General features: G+C 35.4%; 1 protein-coding gene across 3 annotated transcripts in view; it reads right to left on the reverse strand.

Moving 5' to 3' along the window:
• Positions 1 to 20,182, reverse strand: part of LOC127445524 (phospholipid-transporting ATPase IH-like) — a 98,833-nt gene that overhangs the window by 17,769 nt on the left and 60,882 nt on the right. For 2 of the 3 annotated variants that reach the window (XM_051705671.1, XM_051705669.1), the window contains exons 17-26: positions 19,354 to 19,457; positions 17,228 to 17,409; positions 11,020 to 11,271; positions 10,751 to 10,931; positions 9,773 to 9,875; positions 8,769 to 8,914; positions 8,134 to 8,193; positions 7,166 to 7,293; positions 4,200 to 4,335; positions 3,591 to 3,614 (exon numbers count right to left, since the gene is read on the reverse strand). In XM_051705671.1, the coding sequence (XP_051561631.1) occupies positions 3,591 to 3,614; positions 4,200 to 4,335; positions 7,166 to 7,293; positions 8,134 to 8,193; positions 8,769 to 8,914; positions 9,773 to 9,875; positions 10,751 to 10,931; positions 11,020 to 11,271; positions 17,228 to 17,409; positions 19,354 to 19,457 (1,316 nt within the window). The remainder of the gene's footprint in view (positions 1 to 3,590; positions 3,615 to 4,199; positions 4,336 to 7,165; positions 7,294 to 8,133; positions 8,194 to 8,768; positions 8,915 to 9,772; positions 9,876 to 10,750; positions 10,932 to 11,019; positions 11,272 to 17,227; positions 17,410 to 19,353; positions 19,458 to 20,182) is intronic. The other variant, XM_051705670.1, reaches the window with a different exon arrangement.

Below are 20,182 nucleotides of genomic sequence, written 5' to 3' on the forward strand. Positions count from 1 at the left end.
AAAATAGATTGACACAGATCTGTAAAAAGGCACTTGAATGGGTGTTAGTGCACAGCTCACCCTCTCAGTTTTCCAAACATGGTCCACTGCAGGGTAGTGCATGTTAATGCTGTCAGTATAAAAGCCTGTTTTCCTCCCTTTAACTGTGCTGAACACTGACAAATAGACCTCTTAGACTGAAAGAACTGAGTAGCACTAGGTAGACTAATGGAAACAAAAAAACATCTGACTTCTATGTTAAGAAATCATTAAAGACATTATAGACTCCATGCAAATCTGATTGGGGTCACGTGAACACGTCATTATACATCATCCATATCCTTAACACAGGCTAGTTGAATAGTCGTTCAAACAACCGATCGACTAGTAGGTTGAGAAAATTGGTAGTTTTGCACAACCTAGATAAAACTGCTGTATAATGCCCTGAACTAAACTGCTTGTGCATCAATGTGGTTCACTAAAGCATGTAAATATATGCTTAGGACATTCATCAAGTGTTCCTTAAAACATCTACTGTGAATAAATACCCAGAAAAATGTCTGCACTGTAGCATTATATCATCATTTTGATAGTGCTGTACAAGAAAGTTCACCTCTGTATCTTCCTACATTGTTTTATCGAGATCATTAACAATGTCTGGAAGACTTGATGGTGTCACATCCATTATATATTTTTGTTAATAAAAGCCACATAAATTAATATTGAGCTTAGAAAGTCATTTAAAATGTTATAATGGATTCAGTGTTGCCATTAGGGCACAATAAAACTCTGTGCCTGTGATTTAGACTCTTTGTTTTGGGGAGTGGGGGTTTGCTTCCTCATTGTTTGCCTCATCTCTTCTAGACCTTTCCTCTATTGGCACGGACTGTCTACGCTGTCAGTGACACAATGAAAAACAACATCAACTCTAGAAAGAGAGCTCTTCATTAAATCACTGGATCTTTATCTTTAAAAAACATGAATCACAAAAGTCAACAAGCCATAGCAAAACACAACTAGGTCAAAGTGAACTTTATAATGTCGATGAGTTGCTAGTTTAAAAAAAACAGTATGAGAACACACAACAGAAGCCAACAGGTTTTGAAGAAATGTGTTAACTTACCTGGGTGAGCAATCAAAATGAAATTAAGTGTTAAAAACCATGTCAAGGGCAAATGATATATAAGGATATTGCTTACATTAATCTTGCTAAAGTGAATCTTACTATTTCAGTAAAAAAAATTAAAAAGAGAGAGAGAGAGAGAGAGAGAGAGAAGAGAAATGCAATTCTGAAGTGCACAGTTTTAAGTTTTGATGATGCTTAAATGCCCAAAAATGCATAAAATGTTTTTTTTTTTTTTTTTAAATGACGAGTTTCTTTTTTTACCTGGAACAAAAAAGGAGAAAAGTTGAAGAATGTACTGTACACTCTTTTCTATATAATTACAGTGAATGGGAACTCAGGCTGTCAAGCTACAAAATGACAAAAAAGCATCATTAAAAGTTTAATAAAAGTATGACTTGGCTGGTATTCTGAAACCATGCGCTAGATTTTAGTGAATTTGTTCTGTTCCTCACAAATACATATCGAATGACTTTAGAAGATTTGGAATTTAATGCATATATATATATATATATATATATATATATATATATATATATCATATATCCATATATACACACATATATATATATATATATATATATATATATATATATATATACGCATTAAATATCTATGCATTAAATATCTATCTATCTATCTATCTCAATACAGTTGAAGTCAGAAGGTTTTTTACAATTCCTGACATTTAATCGTAGAAAACATTCCCTGTCTTAGGTCAGTTAGGATCTCTACTTTATTATAAGAATGTGAAATTTCAGAATAATAGTAGAGAGAATAATTAATTTCAGCTTTTAAATCTTTCATCACATTCCCAGTGGGTCAGAAGTTTACATACACTTTATTCGTATTTGGTAGCATTGCCTTTAAATTGTTTAACTTGGGTCAAATATTTTGGGGAGCTTTCCACCAGCTTCTCACAGTAAGTTGCTGGAATTTTGGCCCATTCCTCTTGACAGAACTGGTGTAACTAAGTCAGGTTTGTAGGCCTCCTTGCTCGCACACGCTTTTTCAGTTCTGCCCACAAAATTTCTATCGGATTGAGGTCAGGGCATTGTGGTGGCCACTCCATTACCTTGACTTTGTTGTCCTTAACCCATTTGTCTTCTTCCTTGCTGAGCAGTCTTTCAGGTTATGTTGATATAGGACTCGTTTTACTGTGGATATAGATACCTGTCTACCTGTTTCTTCCAGCACCTTCATAGGGTCCTTTGCTGTTGTTCTTGGATTGATTTGCACTTTTTGCACCAAACTATGTTCATCTATAGGAGACAGAATGCGTCTCTTTCCTGAGCGGTATGATGGCTGCGTGGTCTCATGGTGTTTATACTTGCGTACTATTGTTTGTACAGATGAACGTGATACCTTCAAGCATTTGGAAATTGTTCCCAAGTATGAACCAGACTTGTGGAGGTCCACAGTTATATTTCCTGAGGTCTTGGCTGATTTCTTTTGATTTTCCCATGATGTCAAGCAAAGAGGCACTGAGTTTGAAGGTAGCCCTTAAAATACATCCACAGGTACACCTCCAATTCAGTGCACCTCCTATCAGAAGCTAACTGGCTAATTGCCTAAAGTCTTGACATCATTTTCTGGAATTTTCCAAGCTGCTTAAAGGCACAGTTAACTTAGTGTATGGAAACTTCTGACCTAGGAACTGTGATATAGTCAATTAAAAGTGAAACAATCTGTCTGTAAACAATTATTGGAAAAGTTACTCGTGTCATGCACAAAGTAGATGTCCTAAACGACTTGCCAAAACTAAAGTTTGCTAATGTTAAATCTGTGGAGTGGTTAAAAAATGAGTTTTAATGAATTCAATATAAGTGTATATGTATTTTTCCAAGTATGGGCTACATTTATGTTACTTTTAAATAATTTTGGACCTTTTGCATAAGTCCCCATTCACTTTTATTATAGAAAAGTGTGTTCTGTATATTCTTCTACATTTCTCCTTTTGTGTTCTACAGAAGAAAGTCATATGGGTTTGGAGCAACATGAGGTTGAGTACATCATATCAGAATTTTAATTTTTTGGTGAACTATTCAGAATAATCTCAATTATTTTAAAGTTAAATACTACATCTCCTCTTCGCTCATTTGCCCTTGCGGTGAGTTATGTGAGGATGGATGTGTATCCAGTACAGGCCGATGAGAATGAGTATGACAACACCTCTCCAACTCGGGTGTTTTGTAAAAAACACAGTTGCGACATGACACACGGGATGGACACAAACTCCAACTCGATCACAAAATGATAGACAGAGGAAGATGAACGGGGGGGTCGCTACTCTATACCTACAGTGACTGGTCCTTTGGCACAGGGGACACTGGAATGTCGTACGGTACTGTTTGAGAGCTACAATATGTAGTGAAATGTTAGTAGACACTATGTGAATGAGGGAGTGTTTAGGGTAAGGGGGGTGGAGGAGGGTAACAGTAAAACTAAAACTAAAAATAGAATGAGAAACAGATAGGGACAGGCTTACCATCTGTGTGTTGGTGGCCATTAGCTGAAGAAAGGAAGAGAAGCAGGAAAAGAAAAGAAAGGCAAAAAAGGGAGAGGTAAGAAGGTGCAGAGACAAGAGAGAGGTTGAGATATAGAAAGAGTGAGAGAAAAAATGAAAGATCAGAGGGAGAGGGAGGGAGGGGACAGGGGCAAGAAAGTAAAGAAAAAATTAGGATGTTATAACTGAAAAAAGTAAATCAAACAGGTAAAAAAGCAATTCAAAAAGGTTACTATGATTTAACTTAATGGCACAGAGAAAGATGTCTGGTCTGACTGATTAACCCAGCATGCTGTGTTGCATTAATGAATGGGGAAGCACCTGTAATGACTTCAAACATTCGCAAAGGAGGACAGACTAAAGTCTGCAGGCTGGATCAAGACCTCAGTTAACCACAAATACTGTACGTACATTATGAGCATTGAAACCACTTTACCAAAAACAAGCAACGGCCACCCATTCAATCACTCTGATTGCTTTATTTGATTAAGAAAACAACCTAAAGGCAAAACAGCAAGGCTGGTTGATTAAAAAAACACACACTGATAAAATCTGAAAACAAAGCACTGGTTTAGACAGTCACTGTATTACCTGTCCGTTGCTGGTGAAGGTTGTGTTGTCGAAAAGGAAGAAAGCACCAAAGAAGAAGACCATTGCATCAAAAACCCCCAGAAATGTCCAGTAGACGAAGATGCGCCATCTCAGGAGGGAGTTCTTCGCAATATCTCTGTAAAAATAAAAAAAATTCAAAGTGAATTGATTTATATATTTTAACTAGCATTTTAAATTGCATTTAAGCCTCTTTGCAGTGAGGCTTCTCCACAACTCTTTACAACTTTAAGCTAGTACCTTACAATTATACACCAGCTTCCCTGCATCACAGTAGCTGCATCTCATTGCAACATCAACTTAAATGGTTAGGCTTTCTATTAAAAGGGTCATGACATGAGGAATTAAATTTTCCTTGATCTTTTGACATGCAAGAGGCCACTGTACTATAAAAACATACTATATGTTTCAGAACTCAAAACTTCCTCCTCACTGCTAAAACAGCATTTGTTGAAACCAAGCTGCCAAAACGACTCATCCTCTACTTCCTCCACACACTGCGGTAGACATTTGCATCTGACCACCTCCACAACAACACATCAATGCCTACTTTACCATATCAGCTCCATAGCCCCGCCCAGTTGCTGTTAGCAGTGAGATGGCAAAGAGAGAGCAGGTCAGTCAAGAGCCAGTCATAACAATGGGCATTTACTGTCAAGTCTTAAAAGGAGAAGCAGCGCCAAAACCAAGCGTTTCTGACAGAGGGTCAGAATGAGGGTGGAAAATTATAATGTTTAACAAATATATGACTTATAAGTGAATCTCAAGGAACATATTAAAATAATAAAAAAGGCATGTCATGACCCCTTTAAGCCCTGGTATACCGTAATTAAGTATTAGAGGTAGACCGATATATCGGTTTGACCGATTAATCGGTGCTGATAGTTGCTTTTTAAAACTACCAGTTATTTGCTAAAATCTATGCGACAGTTGTTTTTTTTTTTTTTTTTTATCTATGATTAACAATCACGTGGGGATTTTCTGTATCTAAATCTTTCATCAATGACAATATTCATCCACATTTTGACTCTCACTTCAATCCAATTTTTATTTTTTATTTTGATTAGTTAATAAAGTTAGTCTAAATTGAAGCGACGACCTACAAAGAAAAATTTGACTATATGGAAGTGTCTCCAACTTCATATTTTGTGAATAATAATAAGCCTTATTCCTCATTAAACCTCCTCGGTGAAATATTTATATATACAAAAATATATAGGCCATAAAAAGCTAAATTTGGTAAATACATATTTATTGAACATTGTAACTGAGCCAAGTCTCAGTCATTTCAAAATAAGATTCCCTTGAGTGTTTTGTGCTTGTTTATAGTTAAAAATCCCACATTCTGCAACAAAACATGTATAACTAAATCTATGTAGAGTTATAATGTTCTACATATGCTCAATATGGCCTTGTTTTCTACTTCAAAGTATGGAAGAAAATTTCTGTACAATTATTTAATTAATGAGTTAAATTGTTGAGAATACAGCAGATGGGTGGATCTCAAGAAACCTGTCAAGAACACGTCCAGGTCATTTTTCACCCCAAAATTAAAAGTATAGAGTAAAACTATTTTGCATATTTTAATATATATATATATATATATATATATATATATATATATATATATATATATATATATATATATATATATATATATATATAAAAGTATAATTTCCATAATGAAAATGAAAACAATTTTAGGGACCATTCAGATTTTTTGCAATGTGAAACATAACAATTAGGCACATTTACCCAAAAAAACATACAATACAAATATTTCACTGTAATATTACATGGTTAATTTATAAGTGGCTTCTCAAAAAACAACAGTTTAGCTTCAAACTATGATGAAGTTTGGATGGAGCATGTCAACTGGAAATGAAATAAAAAAAACTCAACATAAAAATACCAGATCAGCTCTTTTCTACTGAGAATGTCCGTTGATTGCAACAAGAGTTCTGCTGTTTGTCAGTAATACTGTGCATATGTATTGAACAAGCAATGCCAGGGCATTTTATTATAAAATACGGAGTGGTTCTAACACTATTTCTGCCCAGAGCTGCGTGTGGAAATTGAGTTTAGTGTAAGGGCATGTGCGCATATGTTTGCCAAAATCTGATCGAACTGTCCAATCAATGCAGGGCTGTGCTTGTGCGCCCATGTGACTAAAGAGGCAAATACAGAGAAAGACATTGGGCAACATGTACTTATCTAAATATGTATATACTTCATATAAAAACTAAAAAAAAAAAATACATAAAAGAAAATCTGAAAAGAAAACGAAAGGTTTCAAATTAAGTGATTATATTAACTTAAAATGCAATGCCATTTTAAACAGTTCAACTAATACTGTAGAAGTAAATCACCTCATTCTTTAAAAAGTGTTTTATGAATGACTGCAAAGCTTCTCAAAGACAAAAGATGAAGAGACATTTAATATCTGGACATAAAACGATAAATGTAAAAAACTGACAAACATGTAATATAATTGATCTCTGTGTGTGTGTGTGTGTGTGTGTGTGTGTGTGTATGTGTGTGTGTGTGAGAAAGCAAGCCAGCAATCATGCAAAAAGTAGGCCAAGGTTAGTAATAAATAGCCAGTGTGTAGACAGGGATTGATCAGCAGGTCTCAAAGAGGAATCCAGAGATAGAAAATTGTCTTCCCCGTGTATCACATGCCATTTTGGATCTTTAAATATGTAGATTCTTCAAAAATCCTGCAGAATTTTATTTATTAAAAAAAAAAAAATTGTGAACTATTCATTTAAAAATTAGGCTGTAACAAAATTAAGAAACAATAGATAAAATTGATATTATAATGACATCATCACATTGTCAGAGCAGAAAAACTTTTGCCTGACAGCTCATGTTATAATGTACCCACAGAATCAGGTGACAAGGTTTTTGGTGTGACCTGGATTTGAAACACCCTAAACTGGCCTCACCTGTAGAGAGAGGGGTCCCGTTTGAGGATGTCCATGTTAATGTGCTGCTCCATCAAGCTGTACAGGAGGATGGGTAACGACGTGAAGCTGATATTGTACAGGGTCAGATATGCCGTGTCGTATAGTGGCTGCACAGAGACAAAAACAATTAAAGGGATAATTCACTCAAAAATGTAAATGATCTCATGATTTACTCACCCTGATGCCATCCCAGATGTGTATGAATTTCGTTCTGTTGTAGAACACAAGTGAGATTTTTTTTAAGAATATCTCAGCTCTGTAGGTCCATTCAATGCAAGTGAATGGTGACTAGAAATTTGAAGCTCCAAAAAGCGCAAAAGGAACCATAAAAGTAATCCATACTACTCAAGTGGTTATATCCATGTATTCAAAAAGATATGATTGATGGGTGAGAAACAAATCGATATTTAAGTCCTTGTTTACTATAAATCTCCACCTTTCACCAGCCCTGACCAGTAGGTGACAATATGCACGAAGAATACGAATCGCCAAAAAACAAAAGAAGAATGTGGTAGTGAAAGTGGAGATTTATAGTAAAAAAGGACATAAATGTTGATCTGTTTCTCACCCACATCTATCATATTGCTTCTGAAGACATGGATTAAACCACTGGAATCATGTGGATTACTTTTATGCTGCCTTTATGTGCTTTATGAAGCTTCAAAGTTTTGGTCACCATTCACTTGCACTGTATGGACATACAGATCTGAGATTTTCTTCTAAAAATCTTAATTTGTGTTCTGCAAAAGAAAGAAAGTCATCCACTTCTGGGATGTCATGAGGGTGAGTAAATGATGAGAGAATTTTCATTTTTGGCTGAACTATCCCTTAAAATATACTGTATAAAAACGTCTTTCATTCTCTAATTATTACTAAGGCTGAACACTTTAACGTGGTGAAATATCTAGTAGTGATAAACCTTTTATACATTTTCAAAATTTGTTTACCTGCTGAGAGAAGCCACAGAAGAACTGATAGAGAAACTGAGGAAAAATAAAGCACACATTCTGTGGAGCAAAAAACGCACAAATCTCAGTACAGATTCTCAGTACCTGATGAAATAAACACTTTAGTGTGTGCGTGTAGTTTGTGGCTATTAATAACACTGCATTAGAGTTGCATTTTCAACAAGATTGTTTAGTGGTTTGGTCAGAACTCCAGGGAAAAAATAACATCCACACAGACTAAGCAACTTTTTTTTTACTGTGTTTACTGTTGCTGGAACCTGTCCATTCAACTAGTGATCTGCTATTTCGCTTGAAATGAAACAATTTCTTAAACAACAATGTGCTTAATTGTCAAAATACATTTACCTATAACAAAAAAAAAAAAAAATCCTACATTTTCATTTTTTGTGTATTGACGTTTATCCCATATTTGACTAAACATGTGTCTACCTAGGTTTTGCCCTCAAAATATAAAAACACAGCAGTTAATATAATCCATTATAACAACATCACAAAGACTTTATTACATATTAATGTAAAAAACAACAACAACAAAAAAATTATCTGATTTATTCTTCTTTTCAACGAAAGAAAAATTAAATAAAACCATTTGAATAAACTGGAATGGGATTCACCTTATAGAAGAAGTACTGGACCAGCTCAGCGATTCTGATGTAATAGTAGTGCCCGTGAACCAGCAGCATCTTCTTCAGGTGTTTGAACTTGGTAATTGCATAGTCACTGTTACGGGCCGCCTGACGCCCCTCTTTACCCATGATCCCTAATGCAAAATAGTCAGTCAATAAAGAACCATAGAATAAACATTTTTAAAGGGATAGTTCATCCAAAAATGAAAATTCTCTCATCATTTACTCACCCTCACATCATCCCAGATGTGTATGACTTTCTTTTTTCTACAAAACACAAAAGTAGATTATTTTGAAGAATATCTCCTCTCTGTAGGTCCATACAATGCAAGTGAATGGTAACCAGAACTTTGGTATGGTAACTTTAAATCTCCATAAACACATAAAGGCAGCATAAAAGTAAACCAAATGACTCCAGTGGTTAAATCCATGTCTTCAGAAGCTATATGATAAGTGTGGGTGTGAAACAGATCAATATTTATTATACCTTTTTTTTCAACCTTTATATTATAAACCTCCACATGACATTTTACCAGCCCGACCAGTATGTGGCAATATGCAAGAAGAATGCGAATCGCCATAAAACAAAAAAAGAATAAGGAAGTGAAAGTGGAGATGTATAGTAAAAACTGACTTAAATATTAATCTGTTTCTCAGTATGGATTAAACCACTGGAATCTTATGGATAACTTTTATGCTGCCTTTATGTGCTTTGTGGGGCTTCAAAGTTCTAGTTACCATTCACTTGCATTGTGAGGACCTACAGAGCTGAGATATTCTTCTAAAAATCTTTGTTTGTGTTCTGCCGAATAAAGAAAGTCATACACATCTGGGATTGCCTGAGGGTGAGAATTTGTGGAACTATTCCTTTAATATACGTTTTCTATAGTTTTGTTCTATTAATTAAATCTAGCAGATTACATCAAACATTTCCTTAGTGGCCTAGTGAAGATACTGCAACATTTAGACTCTGAATAAGAGCAAGAATTTACCTATTCCCACGTGAGCTTCCAGGATCATGCTGACATCATTGGCTCCGTCGCCAATGGCCAGCGTGATTGGGTGTTCTTTTGATGCTTTTATCATTTTAACAATCTGGAGAAAAAAAAAAAAAAACAGTTTCATTTCCAGAGGTCACATTACAACCACTGAGTGATTAGATTATTAATCAGGAATTGTGGCTGTTTTTGTGACTAAGGGGACAAACAATCTCAAGAGCTGGACTGGACTGACCCTGACATCAATCTGGCTTTTACTACATATGGATTATGCAGGATTTTACTGTGTGTCTGCTTTGATGAAATTGAGAATTCAATAACTGCCTTGTAATACTGAGTTAATGTGCAGTTCTCTCACTTCATGAATTTACAGCCTCAGCAGCCCAACAGGCTGATTGACAGGTTAAATATGTTGTAAAAGATATTGAGAAAGAGACCAGTTTCTTGTAACTCTTACTGAGAGATTACAATAATGGAATGGAATGAGAATATGCTTGTTGGGGGGTGGGGGGGAAGGTTGAATCTGAAATTGGTCTGGGATCATTCTTCCTTGACGTGATCTGAATAGGGAAAGATTTGTGCCATCTGTTTTTTTATTTCCCTTTAATATCTAAAGGATAATTTGTATTTGTCTTGTATCTTTCTAGGGAGTTTCTCTTTGCCCCTGTTGCCTTTGGCTTTAGTTGCCTTTAGAGGTTATAAGGCAATATTCTGTATAAAGCTCAATCATAACACTGTTTATAATGCCCTTTATAAATATACTTAAATTGAACTGAAAAACCTTCTCTTCAGGTTTATATATATATATATATATATATATATATATATATATATATATATATATATTCTTAAAATATTCAGGCAGCTATATATACAGTATATACAGAATATTTATATACTGTATATATATATATATATATGTCAGGAAACAAATCTGTGCCTATGTTCTTTGGCATTAAAGTTTCGTATTACCTGTGCTTTTTGTAAGGGTGCCATACGGCAGCAGAGGACTGCGCTGCAATTTCTGCAGATTTCCAAGAAAATTTCCTTATAATTTCCTCCACTGCTGGTACCGTCCTGTGTTGGTTTCAGTACAGCTGACAGTGTCGCCCCATCGATTATCAGACCGTAATCCTGGCAATCAGCTGAGAGCCTGTGGGGACAGACATTTGTGTGAAGGTATCTGTCTGTGTGTGTGTGTGTGTGTGTATGTGTGTGTATACGGATTCCCCTGCACCCACCCTGAGAAAATGTCCCTGGTCATGCTGCCATGTTGTCTTAGGACGGTCCTGCTCAGATCAAACAGAACGTCATGGAGATTCTGCTCTTCTGTCCTTTTGGTTGTTAGTTCCAGGATCTGTGTATTGCGATGGAACAGCTTGCTAGCATAGCATGTGGCTGCTGCAGTCTCCATTTTGTCCCCTGTGAGGACCCATACCTTCATACCAGCCTTGTGCAGGGACTCAATGGTGTCAGCTGCTTTATCCTGAAGCCTGAAATTGAAAACGACAACCAAGAACATTTTATAAGCAGTTAATTTACACAACTAATGATTGTTCAGTGCAGGTACAGGAAGCCAGTTTATTATTTCAAGTCATTAGTTTTTCTGTTTGCAATCAACTTTCGTTTATCTCGTCAGGCTTTCACGTAAATAGTAGTCAAAGCACTACATAAAAATACACTGTACAATGTGATTTTTGCACAAGTGTTAATTTAACAGCCCTACACTGCAAAAAAAAAAAAAAAAAAAAACTTTATTATTTTTAATGTACAAAATACCAGTAAAAGTATCTAAACATCCTTGAAACAAGATATGTTTACTGGAGAAGCAAAGTTACGTAAGCTAGTAAGCATTTTCTGAGAATATCTTTTGAATTAAGTTCAGAATGAAAAAAAATGTCAATGGGGTAAGAAAAAAATAAATAAGGTAAAGTATTTTATTCTGAAAACAAGTCTTAATCGTGTCTTGTTTAAAGGGTGTTTAGATATTTTACTGATTGAAGGAATGTTCCCAGTTCAATACAAGGTAAGCTCAATCGACAGCATTTGTGGCATAAGGCTGAATACCACAAAAATAATTATTGAACAAAAGCAAAAATCACACTTATAAGGCAACTTACAATGGAAGTGAATGGGGCCGGTCCAAAACCGTTAAAGAACCCACTGTTTCAAAAGTATAGCCATAAAAAGAAAACATGTTTATGGACTGGCCCCATGCACTTCCATTGTAACTACCTTTCTGCAACCTCGTTTTTTTAATTTTTTAATTTTATTTTTTTTATAAACGAAAGACAAATTTTGTGGTAATCAACATTTTGTCTTACATTTTGGTAATTGTGCTTAACTTGCTGTTGAACTTGAAACATTTCTTTAAAAAAGCTATTTTGCAGTGTAACAGCAGCAGAATTCAGCCCAGAACTTAGCAGTCTGTGCTTTATTCTTTACGCAGTGCTGGAGTGAAAGTTAATGGACAGTGCTAGGCAGGGCATGGCTCGGAGCTGGAGAGGTCTTTCACCGCAGTGTGATGTCTCAGCCCACTTCACTCTGTAATTAAGCAGCCCAGCAGTCAGGATATACAGTGCCACACTGCTGCCAGATAATTAAGACTCCACCCCCCATTGCACCTCGCTCACAGCCCAGCCACGGATGAAGTGACATTCTCACGAAGACTCCCAGGAAGAAGCTTCAAGACATTCCATTACACTCCCTATTAAACATTCTAATAACACAAATAGGATTTCACTCGACAACATTCTGTTTAAATTAAACAGATTCCAACATTCTAATTGAGCCATTAACATGAATTTTTAAAATGAATTTCCTCAACATTCTATTTGGCTCAATAACATTCCAACATTTTTCAATTGTGGCATTGTACTGCATTCACATCCTGTCAGAAACCATCAGATTTAAACAGAAATATGTGTAAACTACCTTTAACTGTTGAAGCCAATGCCACTGGTTCTTTTTGCATGACCTCACGACTGTCAAGTCGGAGCTTTAATAGAATTCTGAGTTTACAACTTGTAATAATGAGTTCTATGAAGACGTGAACAGTTTTTACAAGTCGGAATTCCGAAATTACGGTAATTCTGGCGTGATGCAAACGCACCATCAAAGTCTACATGAAAGCAAAACTGACCCTATTTGCTTCTTAATACATGAGTTTTATGAAGACGTGAACTGTTTTTACAAATCGAAATCTCGCAATTACAGTAATTCCGACTAGACGCAAACTCACCATCAAAGTCTACTTGACCCTATTTGTTTTTTACTGCATGAGTTCTACAAAGACACGCACAGTTTTTAGAAGTCAGAATCTCATAAAAACAGCAATTCTGACATGACATGAACGCACCATTAAAATCAACAGGAAATCAAAATTGACCCTATTTGGTTTCTTAATGCACAAATTCTACAAAGATGTGAACGGTTCTATATTTCAGTCGGAATCTCGTAATTATGGTAATTCCGACATGACGCAAACACACCATTAAAGTCTACATGAAATGAAAATTGACCCTATTTACTTTCTTAATAGACGAGTTTTATGAAACGTAAGCAGATTTTACAAGTCAAAACTTTTTAATTGCGGTACTTCCGGAAGTTAATTTTAAAGTAAATAAAGGTGCACTCAGTAACTTTTTATGTATGTCTTCGTGGACTTACACTGACACCTAGTGGTGTGGATGCTGCATCCTTCAAACATGGTAGTTTTTCTTTATTTTACAGTGCATGCACTTTCAGTATACTTACAGTGTACTTACCCAAGAAAGAACTGAGTGATATTAGGTAACTACATGTACTTAATATAGGTTAAGGTTAGGGTTGGGGTTAGGTTTAGGTAATTACTGTAGCCTTTGTAATTATATAATATGTAAATGTAGAACAGTACTGTCAAATAAAGTGCTGGCTAGTTTTCAGGTACCGATTACAATGTAAAAATTCACTATTCACCGTCAGACATTATTAATTTAATCCATAAATGAAACGTCCAATATCAGGGCAGTTACTGAGATTAAGCGAGTAGTATTCAGCTGGTCATGTGATCCCAACATGGCAGCCTCCATATGGGGACCCTCTCCATGTAGAATAAAACAGCTTTTACAAGGTTACTGAGATGACTGGAATGTTCACCTTACGTGAGAAGTCATGATTTAATACATACATTTAAGTTTCAATATTACTATCAATTTCTTTAGGAGTAAAACTTTTTTTTAAACTTTTTTAATGGGTAACAAAATACTGAGTGCACCTTTAAGTTGACACAGAATCAAAATTGTACTTATTTACTTTCTTAATACATGAGCTCTACAAGGACATAAATGGTTTTTATAAGAGAAAATCACGTAATCATGGTATTCCGACATGACGCGAACAAACCATCGAAGTCTGCATAAAATAAAAATAGACCCTATTTGCTTTTACAATATATGAGTTCTATAATGACATGAACAGTTTTTATAAATTAGAATCTCGTAAATATGGTAGCTCCGATAAGATACAAACACACCATCGAAGTCTACATGAAATCAAAACTGACCCTATTTGCTTTCTTAATACATGAGTTCTATGAAGCAGGAACAGATTTTACAAGTTGAAATCTCGTAATTACGGGAATTTTTCTTAAAATACAACATATGACAGAACAAAAAGAACTGCTTCTGGGAGCTCTTCTATCAGTATGCATAATCCTGTTACAAACAGTCAACTCTAATTAAATTAGCTTCCTGTACATATATTTGCTCATATGTTACACATGATCTTATAAAGCCTTCTTGAAGACACAAACAGGCTGCTACCTACGTCGCACTGATTGCATCCAATCAACACAGCCTGACAAAATAAGTTCCTGTCCGGTAATCACTATTTATTTTGCTCTGTCATATTCATTAAAGCAGTCGACACAGACTGATGTGTTTATTTATAACATTGCATTGGACAGCTTCCATAAGTGCATAAGCCAAACAGTAGTTCATCAGAACTGTCTGCCCGGCCACTGATTGATTCAAGAAGGGGTCTAATTACGTTAGCTGCTCATTATCAGGTGACATTGGAGCCTAACGGATGGACTCTTATTGATTGGCTGTGCAATTAATGTTAACCCACAGTGGTTCTGTCAGAGCCAGGGATGCTCACATGTGTTTGTCTTGGACTTTGGGCCTGTAACTCTTCTACACAGTTGTTGGCCGCTCAGAACCTTGGCATTCAGCCAGTTCAAAATTCTATATGAATATTACTAATGCACATCTACACTCAATTGCAGTTGAACTACCTAAATTGTTTACTTGGGCAAATGCATGAAGCACCTTATGAGCAACGTTGGTTAATTTTAACTAGTAGATGCTTTTACTTGCGGAAACATACAGTATTAATCACACTGAAAAGCAATATCTGATTTAGTAGGACATGCATCTCTTGGATGTCACGGTTCTATATTCCAATAGTATGGATTGTTTGATGGCGTTGTGGCCGGGAGTGAGAGAGAACAAGGCTTTAATTCTTAGTTCTGATGGGTAATCTGCATCTGCCTCAGTTGAGTGACTTTAAGTGACACTACCATAACAAACAGGTTGAAATAGTAACAGTGCTACCCTGTTCTTCTACAGTGACTCTGCCCACGTAGTTACAGTATAAACTGTTTGCAAATTCTTAAAGAGCACCTATTATGGTTTTTCAAATATTACCTTTCATGAAGTGTGTTATATAGCTGTTTGTGAATGTAAAAAAGTCTGCAAAGTGCACGACAAATGGAGTTATTGACTCCCAAAAGAAAGAACCGATTCTGAACACCTGATACGAGTCATTAGTAATTCCAGACTTACTTCCTGTACTAACCTACGTAATCTGTTAACAAAAAACCCGCCTCTGGTCTTCAATGACTGCTCGCGAACAGCTTTGACCCACCCTCAAACATTACACTAAGCGGTAGATCAATCACAACAGACTGGGACATCTGACCAATCAGAGCAGAGTAGGCTCTCTGAAAGGAGGAGTTTAGAATGAATCCTTTAGAACGGATCATTGAAGGAGTCGTTTTTGACACTGGGAAAAAAAGGTAATGCTGCAATTTAAATTATGAGCAAATTAATGTGTTTTTTGACCTTGGATGCATGTAAATCTATTGTATGAGACCTTTAAAACAAAATTAGGCATGTTTAAAAACCATAATACGTGCTCTTTAAGCATCCATTACCAACAAAATCTTGTTACTATCTTAAAAACTTTTGATCTAAAGGCTTATGCTTAAATGCTTGAAATTAGATTTGGAGGCAAATATGAATTGTTATATTTGTGTAAGTTTTAATTTAACCCTTAAATGCATGGGTGTTTCACCAGACATTATTACATATCTAAGGTCTTTATCACAAATGGATCTACAAAATGCCCAGATAGTGTCACATTTCCAGAAGTATCAAGTAATAGATTCGAATATATTCTGATGTGTTCTGATTATTTATTTTTCATATATCAAAAAGAGATGATGCTAAAATTTACAACAGGAATTAATTATTTTCACACTGAAATTTCATGAGACACAACTGGCTGTCAAACACATACAGTATTGAGCTACACATAACATATGTATTTTCTAAGCACTTTTTGAGTCTTGTAAGCACAATTTACATAATTTCAGTACTACATCCAAATGACAACAGCCAAATCATCCTGTTCATGTGTTACACTTGCTATAGTTTACTTCCACATTGCTTCATCATCAAATAGCAATGTCAAACGTAAATCAAATCATTTACTGAAACATCAGCGCCACCTTGAATAAGAAATACTGTAGCATGTATAATATGTATGTGTACATGCATATAAGATACTGATAATTCATCATTGTCTGACAGAAAATCAATGTGATATAGTATTAATTTCTATGAAAATAGTACTTATTTGTCTTGTAATAAACAAAGAAATAGCTATCCTGTAATAGTAAATTTATGTAGATATGAAATAATCATAAAAATATGACACTTTTACATATCATGGGTCTTTAATGACCCTATACACTTTAGGTAATTAAGCAGTTATAAAATATTTTCACAATTTTGTCTATTTTTGTTGTTACACTATTCAGAAGTGAAAGAATGAGGAATACTAATAAGGTGTAAAAATGGATGAGGTACTGGGTGTGTTCCCGGGTCACTAAAGACCCGAGGTAAGCATTTAAGTGTTAACATAATTAAAACAATCTGATATAAATATAATTTAATTACCTTATATTTAGTGGAAGAGTTATTTCCATTCTAGATTTGACTAGGGTATGCGTAATACAAATAGGTATAGAGTCAACTTCTCAGTTCAAAGTGAACCTTTATTTATGGTAAATCTGATTCACTTCAACATAAGAAAATTGAATTCTGGTTAATCAAATTGAAAATGGTCTTTAGATTTCAGGGGCTGTTATTCAGATTCATTGTAAATCTTTAAACTGTGATTCACCTGTCTTCCACAGCTGTGGCTCCCAGCAGGATGAAATCCTTCTCGATGACATCATAAGCTTCAGACAGTTTCTTGTCACGTTCTTGCAGAGCCAGTTTGGCACTGGTGAGGAGACGGCACACCTCCTCATACTCTTTATGAGTCAGCTTCTTGTATGCCACACATAGAGTCCGTAAACCCTCCTGTAGGGCAAAGATTTATAACAAATGTGTCAGCCTAGCCTGCCAGCTCCATTAATTTGCAAAAAAAGCCAAGATTCAACACCAGAATTCTTTCTTTGTGATAAAAAACAAACAAACGCTGTAGCATACACCAGATGCAGCTAAATATACAGTAGGTCTAACTAATGATATATAGCATAGGCACTGCACTTTTTCCTTACTATTAAAGGGATATTTCACCCAAAAATGAAAATTCTGCCACCCTCAAGTTGTTCCAAACCTTATATTACTTTCTTCTGTGAAACACAAAAGGAGATTATTTTGAATAATGCCATAATGTTAGCTTTTCTTCAAGTCATTATTCACTGAAAACCTTCCCCTCTGCCAAAAAAAAAAAAAAAAAAACTTTTTTTTATTTTTTTATTTTTTTGTGATGCGACCTAAAACTTTTGCTTCATGTGGTAACATCTAAATTAACTGGTTTGGTTCAAGTCAAACACTTTATTTTATCTGAATAAATTTACGATTAAATAAGTGATTTTTACTAATTAGATCAAGTAGAAATAGATCAAGACACATGAGAACCAATGGCGTTTGACATCACTGACATCAAATCCCGCACAATGCATCTTCATTGAATATATAAAAGTGCGAATGGCTGCTTTTTGTCCTTTTGGAGCTTGACAGCCCCTGGTCACTGTATGCTTTCATTATATGGAAAAGAGCAGAGTGAACATTCTGTCAAACTTTTTCTTTTGTGTTCCACATAAGAAATAAAGTAATATGGGTTTGAAACAACATTAGGCTGAGTAACTATAACATTTATGTTCAAACTATCCTTTTAAAATATAGATAGACTATTGAATGCCAAAAATTGACATGCATTCATGCACTTTTTATTACTCATGTAATTAAAAGTTTGCATTATTAAGTTATAAAACACTGCTCAAAGAACAGTACATTCAAGCTCCTTCACACAGTCTTTAGAACAATGATTCTATTGTGTCTTTTCTACAGAAACCTTTTCACTGTGGCTGCCAAAGTCATGAATCAGCACTGATGCCAGTGCAACCAATCCCCTTTTTAAAGTAATGTCATTCCTGACCGACATCTGTATGTAGCACAATGAAGTCACATTGACCTTAGTCGGTCAATGAGCTTACAGTCATTCCCATACATCGGCCCATATTACTGTATATTATTTTTCATTATAAGACTTCTGATATGGATAAAATTAGAACATGGATAGTAAACATTTAATATTTTGGGAAAGTGTCTTGCAGTGTGACATACTTTTTATTTACCACATATATATACTCCAAATGGTTACACACCTTCTAAAATAATTTTTATAACATGGTTTTACTAATTATTTTATAATTATTATGCATGCCGCTTTGATGACCTCATTAATTAAGAGACTACATGGAATATTTATACCTTTCCATTTAAATTAACCAGTTAGGGCAAAAAGGTGAATAAAAGTGGTGAATGAAAAAAATGATAATCAGATACAGGACCTAAGATATACACTTTCCCTTAAATATATATATATATATATACACACACACACACACACACACACACACACACACACACACACACATTCTATGGACATGGTTATGTGTCAACTACCCATTATAAACAGCAAAAAGGCAATCATCCTGTTATGAAAGCTAATGAGATCAGGGTTGGGCTGCAGTTTAAAAACCTCAACATAAAATGAAAAGAAATACATTGTCTTTCTCTCTTTCTCTATATAGGAATGCTATATACTTTCCTCAGGTACTTTCACACTAATGGCTTTCTTTGAGGATGACGTTAACAATAAACAAAAGTTGCTCAAGCAAACACATTTGACAAGCCCTTTTTTCCGCCAAGATCTGCAAAGGTACTTTGTGGCCTATAAATAGCACTGCTAAAATAAGAAAGGAGGAGATGAAGATGTTTTCGATATCTGCTCACCACAGCGTTGTGCTCTACTCGTGCCCTGACCTGCTCCACCTTCCCAGAAACCACCCGTGGGAAAATAGAGGAATCTGCACCTTTACAGAACAAGTAGTACTCTCCTAGAACAAACAAACAATTATGAACACAGAGACACACAAACAAAAAAACAGTATGCCATGCTTACAATTCAGGTTCTAATTCATAAAAATAATAATAACAATGTATTTATTGGCTATTTTTCCAAATTCACTCTTACAACGTGTCCTAACCGGTTGCAATGCGCTAAATTTCCAGCTGCAAGCAATTTGTCCTACCACAATGAATGGAAAAATGCTGCGCAAAGAGGCACAGTAACAACCCATATTTGATTTTTACTATACAGTTATGAGGAGCAGGATTTGGACCAATGAGATTTCAGTGTGGTTGGGGCTACCCAGTGCAACACCGCAGCAAGAGAAACCAAAGGATCAACAAAGCGTCCTCTCGCTTGTCGCAGCTGGTTAGAATAAAAAAATGTATCTACTGTACATGGAAGAGGTAGCTTTTATTGCTATGTATTCAAGAACCTTCTGATTGCATTTAAATGAGAAGATTGGTTATCTAGTCAGTTAATTGCTTTATGACTGAATATATTAAAGAATCTTACAGATGTCTGAATCTAGCTTTCATTTGCATGCTAGTGGCACACTGACCCACTTGCATTAACTGGCCCGGGCTCCATCTGGGCACACATGGTGACTCAGACACATTTACTGGAATGTGTTACAGCCACTTGCAGTTCCAGAATGTTTATGTGTGTTTATTTAGCTACTTACTTATTTTGGGGACAAACCAAACCACCACC

The sequence above is a fragment of the Myxocyprinus asiaticus genome, chromosome 8 (genome assembly GCF_019703515.2).
Source record: "Myxocyprinus asiaticus isolate MX2 ecotype Aquarium Trade chromosome 8, UBuf_Myxa_2, whole genome shotgun sequence".
NCBI lineage: Eukaryota > Metazoa > Chordata > Actinopteri > Cypriniformes > Catostomidae > Myxocyprinus > Myxocyprinus asiaticus.